This window comes from Cyprinodon variegatus, unplaced genomic scaffold (genome assembly GCF_000732505.1).
Source record: "Cyprinodon variegatus isolate N-32 unplaced genomic scaffold, C_variegatus-1.0 Scaffold89, whole genome shotgun sequence".
In the NCBI taxonomy this organism is placed as follows: domain Eukaryota; kingdom Metazoa; phylum Chordata; class Actinopteri; order Cyprinodontiformes; family Cyprinodontidae; genus Cyprinodon; species Cyprinodon variegatus.
The window spans coordinates 388,207-400,775 of record NW_015150542.1 but is presented as its reverse complement, the minus strand read 5'-3'; the positions used below and the strand labels follow the sequence as shown (position 1 = coordinate 400,775).

Genomic DNA, 12,569 nt, shown 5'->3' with positions numbered 1-12,569 from the left:
CTCCAATACTTAATTAAGGCGGAGAGACATGTCAAGATTAAATATAAGAATCTACAGATTTGTTTTGCTTCATTTGAGAAACTTTCCTCAATGTTTAATTTGTTGCTTTTTTAAATACAAAAGATGATAAACCTTAGAGCTTTTTATACTTTAAAGCTGTACCCTTTCTGCAATATCCACCCGACACACATCAGCAGCACCAAAACTGGCCTTTCTTCCTCACAGCCTTTGATGTCTGCTTTGGCAGCATGAAGACAAATAGCTGAACAACACTATCAGCTCAGGCAGCCAGGCCAAGTCACAGACTGACTGGTTCACGCTGCTGATGGTGGTAGGAACTGCAGACAAAAGGCCTGTCAACAAGAGGCTGGAAGCCCAGGAATTGTGTGCATGCACAAGTACACAACTGCCGCTCTCTTTACGGTATATTTGCCCTGAAGTATTTATGTTTACTATCAGGCCTTTCCTGGGTTCTTTTAGAGTGCTGTCAGCATCACTGCGGAATTGTGTACAAAACACAGGGAGGAATCTGGCAAGAGCAGATGGGTAATCTAACTGCGCAAAGGCAATAATTTGTGTGTATTTGTGCAAAAATATTTACCTCATGGGAGTCGATCAGTGTCAACGCAAGGACTTTTTCAAAGTTACAGACTTCGAGGCTGAAATGTCACAGTGACATCCAATCAACACCCACCTTTCATCTCTCTTCCACTTTAAACATGTCAGAACAATGAGCTCTACACCCACAGACATGGCTGTGGTTCTATCAAGATGCATAGACCCGGTAGAAAAAGAAAACCTCCCTTTAAATACTCTCAGAGAAGCAGATCTACAGTTAAACATGTTTCATTATTAAGCAAAGAGAATGAGAATGATCTGAGGCTTCTTACTTGTTTATTGCAGCTTGGATATCTAATTTGTTACACAGCAAAGAGCGTATATTGATTCCCGTAGCACCCAAATTCACTGATAGGGACCTTCTCATCACATATTATGTGTTGCAGCAGCTCCCAGAATCAGATTCATTACTTTGCTTTGTGTTGATAGGGTCATAATTTGAGGTGGGCGCAGTCGATGAGGTTTTGATTTAGTTTGGGGTTGTGAGTGCTCCTTAATGCTCTCCATAAATGATCCTCCTGGTACAGTGCAGGGCTCATCATCATACAAAAGAGATCTGCATGCTGCACGACAAGAGCACAGGTGGAGGGTTGTTTTTCAGTCCTCTAAAGCATCTGGAGAGTCATTCACATCGATTCACTGAGTTAGGGAATTCAAAAACCCGGCTTGTTTTTTTTTTTAAGGCACAAAATTTATGGGAGCAGGGATAAAAGAAAGTGTGGTGATTTCATTCTGGGGAAACAGCACGCGGAAATCTAGTGAACATATCTGTGCAATATGGTATTCCAGTGACCATTTTTTCATTCTGTTGTTTCTTTATTTTGTCAAATAGTTGAGGAAGAAATTAACTATCCATCATTGCATTTAATTTAAAACAACAACAGATGTTCTTCGGGTGCTGCAACCCTAAAAGGAAATAGCATAGGGCTATACAAAGTGCTGTCTGGGGACTTAAAGTAAACAAATTGTTTTGAATTCCTTCATAAATATGTCATAAAATCTAAAAAAAATTTAGTAAACCATTAAGGAAAACAAATAACCCCCTCTATGATCCCAACTGTTTGGTTACAAAAGGTCAACAATGCAGAGCAGAACTAGTTTAATGTAATAATAATAAGGAATTAAGAAAAGAGAACAAAAAAAAGTATTGTGGAAGGAGATCAGACAGCAAGTACAGGAAGAGAGAATGGAACAGAAGTCAAACAGAATCACAAGGAATGTGGAGCAGAAGAGAGGCAACAGACGTAATAATGGAAGAAACCATTGAGAAGCAAAGAGAAATGATAGACAAACCTGATAAGCTATTAAGGAGTGAAAAATTACTTAATGTTTTTAAGAAACTTAATTTACTACTTTAAATCTTCAAATGAAGAATAGCAAAAGGGGATGGATATATTTTTATTGACTTGTCATAGATTAAAACAATGTAGAAGCAAGAGCATAGTTTTCAACCTTGAACAAAAAGTGTATACATTTATAAAAACATATTTCTGATTGATTAAATGTTTGTCAGTTGTGGAAACTCAAACCGGGCTGCTCTTTGGCGCAGTGGGTAGCACTGCTGCCTTGCACCAGTCCAAAAACATGACTGTTAGATTAATTAGCTTCTCTAAATTGTCCTTAGGTGTGAGTGTGTGTGTGAATGGTTGTTTTTCCTGTGTGTCTCTGTGTTGCCCTACGATGGACTGGCTACCTGTCCAGGGTGTACCCCGCCTCTCACATATACAGCTGGAGATAGGCACCAGCAGCCCTCGTGACCCCACTCAGGACAAGCGTGTCAGATAATGGATGGATGGGTGGATGGATTGAAACTCAAAGCAATTATTCCATCAAAAACAGCTTAAACATATATTTGTTATTAAACTTCTATTGAATAACAAACGCTGGTTTATTTTAGGCCAAAGCTGCTAAGAGACAAGGCAGAAGTCACCTACAGCTTCCAGTCAGAGGTTTCAGACCAATAGACTGGGTCAGATTTGCGTTTTGGTTCAGTCTATAGATCTATACCTGCTTTGGGATCATTTCCCTATTTGATTCTCCAGTTTGGTCCAAGCTCCAGCTGTTGGACAGATGGACTTACCTGCAACTAGAATTCTTTTGCATACAAGTTTATAGTCGCCTCAATAACTGAAAGGTTTTGTGGTCCTGTGACTTTGATACCATCTCATATCATCAGCCCTCCAACACTGTATTAAACAGTTGGTTTGATGTGTTTTCATGATGTATAGGCTTTATTTGTTTTACTCTTAACATGATGCTGTAAATATGGTCATAGTTTTCCGCCTTTAATTTCACCATAGGAGCTTTGTAGAGACCTTGTGCCTTATCCCTCTTCTTCAAACACCTTTATCCTGCATAAAAAGGCTTGTACAGCCTAAGCCAGGGTTTTGCACAGTTCGAATTGGGACTGAATTTGCTGGGATGTCAGTTTTGAAAAGACTGGCGGCTATCATAATTTTTTTCCACTTGTCAATAATCTTTCCCTCAGTAGACTAATTAACTTTGGACTGTTTGGGAGTTGCCTTAATGACCCTTTCCAGATATTTCAGCAGTAACAGCCTTTTCTCTAAAGTCACTGCTGTCTTACCTTCTTGGCACTGTGTTAATACACAAATGCACTGTAGTTGCACTGCAACAAACTGGCAAATCTCCTGTACTAGATTAACACTTTGCTGCAGCCTGTACCTCCAAAATTACTTTAAAAAAGCAGGTAAGTACTTTATTTTTTCAATGGCTTGAATTGTATTCCCTCAAAGTCAACTTTAAGAATTCAGTGCAGTATTTCATTATAGAATTTTTATTAGACTACATCTGAAACAAAAACAAAGAAATAAGATACACAGAGGAGAAGGAGGTTGAGCCAGTACTTGATAAGCAGTTTGAAGATTAATAATAAAGATATAAAGTAATAAAATATTGGAGGCTCCTCAGTAACATGGCAAGCTGCTTAAATTATCCAAGTTATTGGAGATCCATAACAGCATCCAAACGCAAGACTTTTTTTTTTTGCTATTAATTGATATGAGATGCTATATTTTGACGAGCACATAAACATTTTATTCCATAAAGGGAGATGCTTCTTTGTATTCATGGATGAATAGCCACATTTTAACAGCAGGGTGCAACAAAATGGAAGGTTTATTTTGCAATAAAAATGAATGGCATCTTTATGAATTCTGCAGATAGGTATTAATTTATGGCTAACCTTGGTTCTTAAGACAATAAGAGAAAAGCACATCTTGTGTACAGTGGTACACTGGTGCAGAAGTACAAAATACATTTATGTGTTGTTCTAGATACATCTGTTTGGATTGAATTTTTGTTTAGTGACATTGGACTGAATTATAGGATTGCTGATTTTATGCTACTGTGTTGGATCTTGAGTGCTCTATTACTGTGCCTTTAATATTGTTATTTAAGACTGGATGGGTTGCTCTGTAAATGAAGCTTTTTAAGTCTGTGGCAAATGGCCAACAAACTGACTCTGAAACAGTTATCCTGGTCTTTGTTGGAACTCTGCAGCATTACTGTGATTCCTTGTACCATGGAGTTAGTAAAACCTGCCCCTACTGTGCCTTCGGCTGTTGTGAAACACTACTGCATGTATTTTAACAGAAACACTGAAAAAAAGAGTGTATAAGTCCTATTTTGTCCATTCTGCACCTGCCCAACTTACAGAACATTTTAAAACTTTTCTCAAATTTGTTTTGAAGTCTCTAAGTTGTCTTACCCTCTTAATTTCTCTCTGAGACCCCGCACCTGCATCACCTTATTTTGATTTCTTTCTTGATTTCAGCCTGGCTTTTATTTGATTTGTCTTTAACAATGGCGTCTTTATCGGACCTTTCCAATTAATATCAATTTCATAAAAAATGATGGATGGTTTTACACTCATGTTCCTTGAGCTTGGTGTTCACCTTCAATCTGTTTTTTCTGGTCTCATATGCTGCTATTTGTATTATCCGTCTCTTTAAGTTCTAATCAAATTTCCTTCCTTGGCCACCACCAGGGAGGTTGGCTACAGTCCCATGGATCTTAAATTAGTGAAAAACATGTGCAAATGTTCTCCCAGAAACATCAAGCTGCTTGGAGAAGGCCTTATAGCTGTTACTTTTAACATGCTTGCCTATAGCTGTCTTTCTATTCTCCTAGGAAAACTCTTTTCTTTTGCTTCATGTGGTCCATGTTGAGTGTGGTACGCACCATGTGACCAAACAGCACAGTGGCTATCTGTAGCCATATATATAGGCCCACTGATTAATTGCAAGATTGAAGACACCTTTATTGCTAATTAGAGGAAACCTTAATTTAACATGTCTCTTTGGTCACATTATTTTCAGTTTTTTTCTAGGGGTACCATCATTTTTGGCCAGGCTTTTTTCAGGAGCTCATTATTTTAAAGTAATGTTGAAAATCAATGTCTGAATTTCATTTGTTCATCTTCATAAATTACTTTACTCAGATTCAAGGTATTTTGGTGACCATTATGGGTTTATCTTTAATTTATTGAGGGGTACAAACAATTTTTCCACATGCGTATAATCCATAAAATCCTTTTTGAGTACAAACTTACTTTATGAGCAGCTTTACTGAAATATATATATATCTTATATATTTCCTCTAATTGTTATAATTGTACTGTATTTTGTTTTGTACATTACTGTGTATTTTGTTGAAATAACCTCCTTGTGAGTAACTATATCTGACACCAGTCAGTAAAAATGTGCTGGGTAAATAAACTTACTTAACAGGAAACAGAATTTTCCCTATATACAGTTTGACTTAAAGTCACTTCAGGTAAGTTTCTGGCCCAGGGCTGCTCCCAAAAGATTAAAACAAATAAACTTTAGCTCCTCTGTGGATGACTACTGCTACTTATCGAGTGGTAATGGTCTTTCCCAGAATGATAAAAGGATTTCCAATACAACAAATGGCTTTTCAATCCCAAGTAAACCAAAAAAATCTTCTCATGTTGGTCTAAACTCAATAATGGCATTAAGAAGAGAAATTCAATTGTTACCAGAAAAATATCTGCTATCAGGTACTGCAGGAACACACACACTTCTCATATATATTGCAAAACTAGAGCCAGGCCATATATAGCAGCAGATATATATGGAGGAAGTCCTTTTAAATGAAGGTATATATATATATATATATATATATATATATATATATATATATATATATATATATATATATATATATATATATACATACATTCTTTATGATATTATGTAAGCTGTGTATTTTTTTTTCCATTTTCCTCACGTCTGATATATTTTGTGCAACATATATATGAAAGAAGCTGCTTTAAGCCCACATTTTGTGAATTTTTTTAAACCTGTTTTGATAGACAATAGCTGCAGAGGGAATGCTAAAGCTCTGAGAAATGTTCATACAGGCCCATTACTTAAATGCAGAAAGGCAGCAGCTAGAACAAACAGATTGTACAACAATCAAATCCCCAAAACTGAGCAGGGGAAGAGAAATGTATCTGAAATTTTACAGCGCATGTTCAAATATACAAAGGAAGAGAGGAAAATTGATTATGGTTTTGTTGTCTCCCGTTTTTTTTTATCAACCTTGTTTTTCTACAGAAATATTAAAAAAAAGCAGTTCTTTCTGTTCTCGCTGTTCCAGTGAGGCGTGTTCTGGATGCCTTATGTTGGAAGGTAGGAGGCAAACCAATCAACCTTTAAAGTGAACTTAAAAATTACCCAATTATAACAACAATTTCATGCTCACAAATATCCCTGTGAGTCGTCTCTTCAAAGTATCTTCCTTTCCTAAAGAGTAACCCGCCCACAATGTCTTCACACACAATTTCTCACATTTTTTAATTGTAACTTCAAACCAAGCCCATACAGAGGGTTGCTTTTGAGGCTGCTGTATAGGAAAAGTTTCCAGTTAGCAAAAAGTTCCCTGCTAATTTTTGTACATACATTTTAAAAACAGAAATAAATACGAAAGTAAACTATGATATATGATATAAAACATGAATTTAAAAAAAGGAAAGATTTTTAAGGTTGTGTTGCTTTTGATCACCTCATGTTTCCAATGGTATTCTGTTAAAGAAAAAGAGCCGATAACCTGGGGAACACTCAGCACATTTGGATGGTAACAATTCCTCATCCTACCTGAAGTTATAGACAACAGGAACAACAGCAGGAAAGTTGTGCTCACCTCTGCAAGTCTGCAAGTGGTCCACAAAGCTGTGTTCAGGACATCCAGCTGTGCAGACGCCATGTTGGAGGTGAACATACTGCGGCAGAAGAACTTCCTCTGGTTTAAGGCAGCCAAGGCAGTCTGAGGCCAGAGGTCCCACACAGGAACGGCAGGAGGGATGGCAGTCTGAAAACATAATGGATCAAATTAAATGGCAATAGAACCTCCTGACCATAGTTTTATTTTTTTAATGAAAATGAATCCTCACTGTGGCAGGTGTTGTCCTGAGGGTACAGACCCTCCCCACAGGACTCCACACACTGGCCCTGGTGGAGCAGAAGTCCAGACGGGCAGGAGATACACTGGGAAACTGAGTGACCCCAGCATGAAGCACATGAGCTGTGACAGGCTGGGGAAGAATAGGGGACAAAGATTTATAGAAAATATGATAGAAAAACATCTTTATTAGCCTTACTACCAAATGTGCATTTGATCCACAGAATTCCACAGATTTAAGTGTAGAAAAATATTTCCCCACCTCTGCATCTGCTGTGGTTGTCCATGTAATGCTGAGTTGGACACTGAGTAATACACTTCCCATGATGTAAAGCAGTCCCGACGGGGCAGCTCATGCATTTGGGGTTGTCAGGGAAACAGGAGGCGCAGGATGAATCACAAGCTGTGAACCAAAGCAAGTAAATCCTAATGGCTTCATGTTGGCATCATATAAATAGCCTCATAGTCCATTAAAATTAACACTGTATCAAGGAGAAAGAAAATATTTTAAGCAGTCAGACTCCAAAAAGCACTTTATTCTTGAAGCAGAGCTATGGAAGGTATTATGTTCTGAATTAGACATCATCCAGAACTTCTGATGAAGTTATTATGGATAGAAAAGAACAAAACTAAGTAATCAAACTGTCTAGCAACCGGAAAGAAAGGACCAATATGGATATGCAAGAGCACCTAAAGTCCCTGTCACACCTTGATGATTTATCCAGTGTATGTGTGATGTCCAAGAATCTTCTAAAACGCTGGCATACGTTGAACTTTCTATGTATTTTTTCAATTTTTGGTGTACGGTATATATAGACGTGCTTGCCGTATGTCGACGTCTACCAGCGTGTTTTAGCGTGCTCATAACTTATACAAAACGTACCCATAACTTATCCAACGTATGCCCACATTTTGCCAGATTTTTCGTCAGTCAGCCATATGCTGGCTAAATCGTGAAGGTGTGACAGGGGCTTTAGTGTATAATTAAGTCAAGTTATTACAGTAGCTAAATATAATGTCAATCACTAAATCTAAGGCATTCATTAAATACAGAATTATATTTCAAACTATGTTTCAACAGAAAATGAAACCTTAAATGTAAGTTTCTTTTAAAACATTTTGAATTACATTAATAGAAAGGATATTTTTCAAATAGAAAAACATGTTTCTGGGGCTCCTAATGCATGTGAATGTGGATATCCTTGTTAGTACCTTATCCTGTAGTGCAATTATGCCCTTCATTCAAATTTCTGTGAATATGCTTGGATACAGCACGATTTAAACAGCCAAATTTTTTTAGCGAAGACCTTTTTTGGCTTCCCCTCCTTGGGGAAGGTTCCCTAACTGTCTACTAGACAACTGCTGAGTCAGAAATGTCCCACAGGATTTTATAGGCTAGGGGTCTCCAACTCCATTCCTAACGCTCTACTGCCTTGAAGTCTTAGATGCATCCCTACTCAGCAAACCTGAATGAGCTGCTCTTGCCCACGCTTTTGTCAAACTTGAGATATTGCTGAGAAGATAATTAATTATTTGATGCAGCTGTGTTAGATCTGGTGAAGGGCAGCAGATCACGAGGACTGAAGTTGGAGCCGCTGTAGTAAACCATGAGATTTTTCTATTACAAATACATGCTTTTTGAACACATCTAATGTTATTTTGGAATTAAAAAACAAAAACACAAAGCCATAATCTAAACAAGAAGAGAAATGTTAAAATAGTTTTTATATTTTATTTTATTCTTAGCCTCTCTGTCGATTTGTAAACTTTAATCCTTCATTGCAAAAGGACTATGAATAAGTCTTGCCAGTATAGGACAAAAACAGCAGAATTTAGCAAACAATAGATAAATAAATGCTGATGGAGCCAACAAAATGAAATGAATTAATAAGAATTCAAAGCCAGCTCACAAAAACAACATAAAACACCCACCGCTCATCCATCTGGCTCTGAGAATTACTGGACTGAAATCAAGTAGTGAAATCCCCTTTAGGTTGCCCAGGAAATTGACATTTCAAACTCATCTCAAAGCAGGAACTGTTTCATATGGTTTTGACCTTTTTCTCCCAAAGCCTCCCCTGGTTCTGACATTTTTTTGAAAAAGGAAACCTCACTGAGTTCAAGACTTCAATGGGAAAGGAGCTCCTTCAACACTCCTCAGGGTGGTTTTGACTACAGAAAGAGCTTAGCAATGAGTTCCCAGTAACCCTCAGGGAAGCTTATTCCTGCACCTTTATTATCATCTCACCCACTTAAAATAGAAGCTATCCATATTCATACTGGAGCTCTTTATCCTGAATCCTCATTAATGCACAAAGGACCCAGTAATTGTTGTTGTTGTTTTACTTAGTTTGTCAACTGTGGCTGACTAATCCTTTAAGCTCAACAGAGATCCTTGAAAATAAATCCAAACAAACCCTCACCTAAAGTTTCATGCAACCAATGAAGCTTTTTGCCTGAAATGCTGTTTTCACCTAATTGTATTTGGCACGGCCACACTGTTTGACATCTAATTTGTCGAATAAAATATCCATTTTCATTTGCCAGAGGAAAAACGAAACGAACCGTATAACAAAAACTGCATGGTTAATCTTTGTGAAACTAAAAGTAATGACATCCTGTGAGTTTGGAGCTTTCAGAAAAATATTTATGAACCAGTAAAAGCTTATCTATTAAAAAAGGATTTATGTGAAGTAATGCAAAAAGTTTTTATTAGGTTTAAATATGTGGGAAAAACAGTTAAAGCAACAACATTTAACAGGCTCTGTTTGTAGGCAGCAGGATTGATGTTTAGTCAAATTGTAACGGGGGTTAGATTTTTGGGGTCAGCTTTTATTAATGCTCTTCGTTAATCAAATTCATGTCATTAATTTTTTGTAAAAATGTCTAATGTCTAAGCTACAAAAAAAATTTTTTCAGCTGCAAGAGGTTTCAGATTTTGTTCAGCTCTTCCAAAACAGGTAAATTGCCAGAAGTGGTGCAATATGGGGACATCATGAATGGGGAACCCATATGGGAAGAGGTGTCTTTGTTCCTGGTTGAAACCCTCCCCCCTGAACATTTAAGAACAAACGATTACTCTATAGTGCCAATGGTAATATTTCATCATATATGTCTATATTATACTTTGAAAGGGTTGAAAAAGCATGACACAAGAACTTTAAAGCACCACAAGGTTGTTGTTCATCATACCTTCAGGGGACCTAGTGATTAGAGAAGAGCGCTTGCATTCTGAGAAAGCTGCTAATACCTGCAAACCCAACAGACTGCCACAATGGCTTCCAAAGCAGGATATTTATACCCAGATTTTTTCCTGGGTGCTCCAAGCTACTCACCCGTCACTAAGGGTTGTGTTAAATCCAGACTTCCAATTTCACTGTACTGTAAATTTATAGCAAAACATACAAGTTGATTATCCTCATTATTATTTCCAATGTAGCTTACTCCAATTAGTGTGTGAATGTGCGAGTGAAAGCGTGAATGAATGAATGTAGAGGAAAAGTATTTATACTACATGCTATTTTAGCAGATGCCATTTAGCATACATCATTCTTCTTTGATAAAAATCCAACACCTGGTAAACTGTGTTAGCTGACAAGATCTTTGCAGCTACAGTATATTCCAGTAGTATTAAATGTGGTATATATTCAAACTGTTCAGTTTCAACATCATTCCAAAGATTTTCTAACATCTCCTCTGATTATGGGTTCCCATAAATAAAGATATATGGTTTTGTACCTGACATATGGTAGCTCCTACCCTTCAGAGGAATGTTAAATAAACATAAACATCTTAGGATTACAGCAATATATTAATTCTGCGGCACCAATCATTTATTGTTTCCATTTAGTTTGGCTGTTCAGTGTCATTATCTGGCCTGTTTGCTCTCCCTTAATTAGTCATTCCTTTCACCTGTCGTTTTTCCCTCCCTGCCTCATTATAATTTATTCCTCTCACCTGTTTCCTCTGATTTATATTCAGTTCAGCCTGAGCATTCAGCACCAGATCATTGCTTGTCTTTTTGTTAGTCTGTCTGTTCACTTTGATTTGATGGTATGTCCTGGATCCTAGCTGCCAGTGGAAAGAGGGTTTTAGTGTTTGTCTCGTCTCCTGATCGTCCACTGTTCCTCCCCCGCGGAGTCCTCTGGGTTTTTGGCTCATTATGGGGGGAGGTTCAGTTTTTATCAAAGTAAGTCTGGCTCCTGGGTGGAGACCCGTTTAAACTCCTGCTTCAAGTTCCGGTTCCTACGTCCTGTCTCGGCTACCCTCCCCCACTGTGCCTGCCTGTCTGCACCTGATCCTGTCTGCTCCTGTGCGTGACCACCTGGTCATGCTTCTGGTCCCAGTAAGACTCTGAACCCTCCTGGAAGCCTGTGGATTCCTGGAAGTCTGGATCCTGCCACCTGTCTCTGTTCCTGCCTGATCTGGATCCTGTCTGTTCCTGTCTGTTCTGGATCCCTCACCAGGATCAGCTTCCAGCATGACCTCTGGGACTGCAGCACTGGGGACACTCGTGGTCTGGACTGTTAAACCAGGTAAGTGACGAACCCAGATAATCATATATCAGTTTATCGTGGTCACTTACCTGTGTTTCCTCCCCTAGAGTGTCTGAGATTGAGCGGTGCCCCGCAACCCAGTGTCCGCGAGCCACAGCTCCGCTTTTGATTTGTTTTTATTTTAATAAACCTTTTGAACTTTCCTACTGACTGTCTCTCCTGAATACTGGGTCCATCTGTCCGTGATTCATGACATTCAGTTAGAAGATAAAATAGTCAAACAAGACAGAAAACTTTTCTGTTTAATAAAGCTGATATAAATACTGTCTTAAGTAACCCCAGATTATTAGTGGTTATGCTGTTATAGGTTTAGGCTGCTGGAGGACATAATTAACACATTTCCTAACATATTTCCTAGGGATGGGCAATTACAGTCTTCAAGGGCCAGTTTCCAGACACTTTTACATATGTCCCTACTCCAACACGCCTGAATTAAATAATAAGATGGTCGCTAGGAATCTTGAGAACAGTTTATACTAAGGATGTAATTCAGCCGTTTTATGTAGGTGTGCTTGTGTAGCTGTTTTATGTAGGTGTGCTGGCCCATACTCTATACATGCTGACTCAAAGCTCATCTGCATACAGTAGTTGTGTTTCTCTCCAAGATGAAGCTTCTGCTGGACTAACTACTGGCATTTTACTTTTCTGACACAGAAAGTACTGCTGGATCTGTGATCAGTGTTCCTTTTGCACAAGCGCTGTATCCTCACTATGATTCAGGTTTTGGTTGTTCTGGAATTTTACTACAGTTAAATGAAATTTCCCTTTACACCTTTCCTTTATGCACGCTAAAAATGAGAGATTGCTGTAAATGACACAATACAAGCAACTGTCCACAGTCGCTGCATTCTCATCCAGAAAGAGTGAATTCTGCAAATCAATCCCTCAGTGCAATCTGCTGGGTAGACAATTCTATAGCAAATCTGACTGTACGATTTGAACAAAGTGACA

At 38.2% G+C, this 12,569-nt stretch overlaps 1 protein-coding gene across 1 annotated transcript in view; it reads right to left on the bottom strand.

The window, feature by feature from the left end:
- The window catches only part of fras1 (Fraser extracellular matrix complex subunit 1), a 352,266-nt gene that overhangs the window by 173,109 nt on the left and 166,588 nt on the right, over positions 1 to 12,569 (bottom strand). The window contains exons 14-16 of the mRNA XM_015373599.1: positions 7,325 to 7,465; positions 7,055 to 7,195; positions 6,805 to 6,972 (exon numbers count right to left, since the gene is read on the bottom strand). Coding sequence (XP_015229085.1) covers positions 6,805 to 6,972; positions 7,055 to 7,195; positions 7,325 to 7,465 — 450 coding nt within the window. The remainder of the gene's footprint in view (positions 1 to 6,804; positions 6,973 to 7,054; positions 7,196 to 7,324; positions 7,466 to 12,569) is intronic.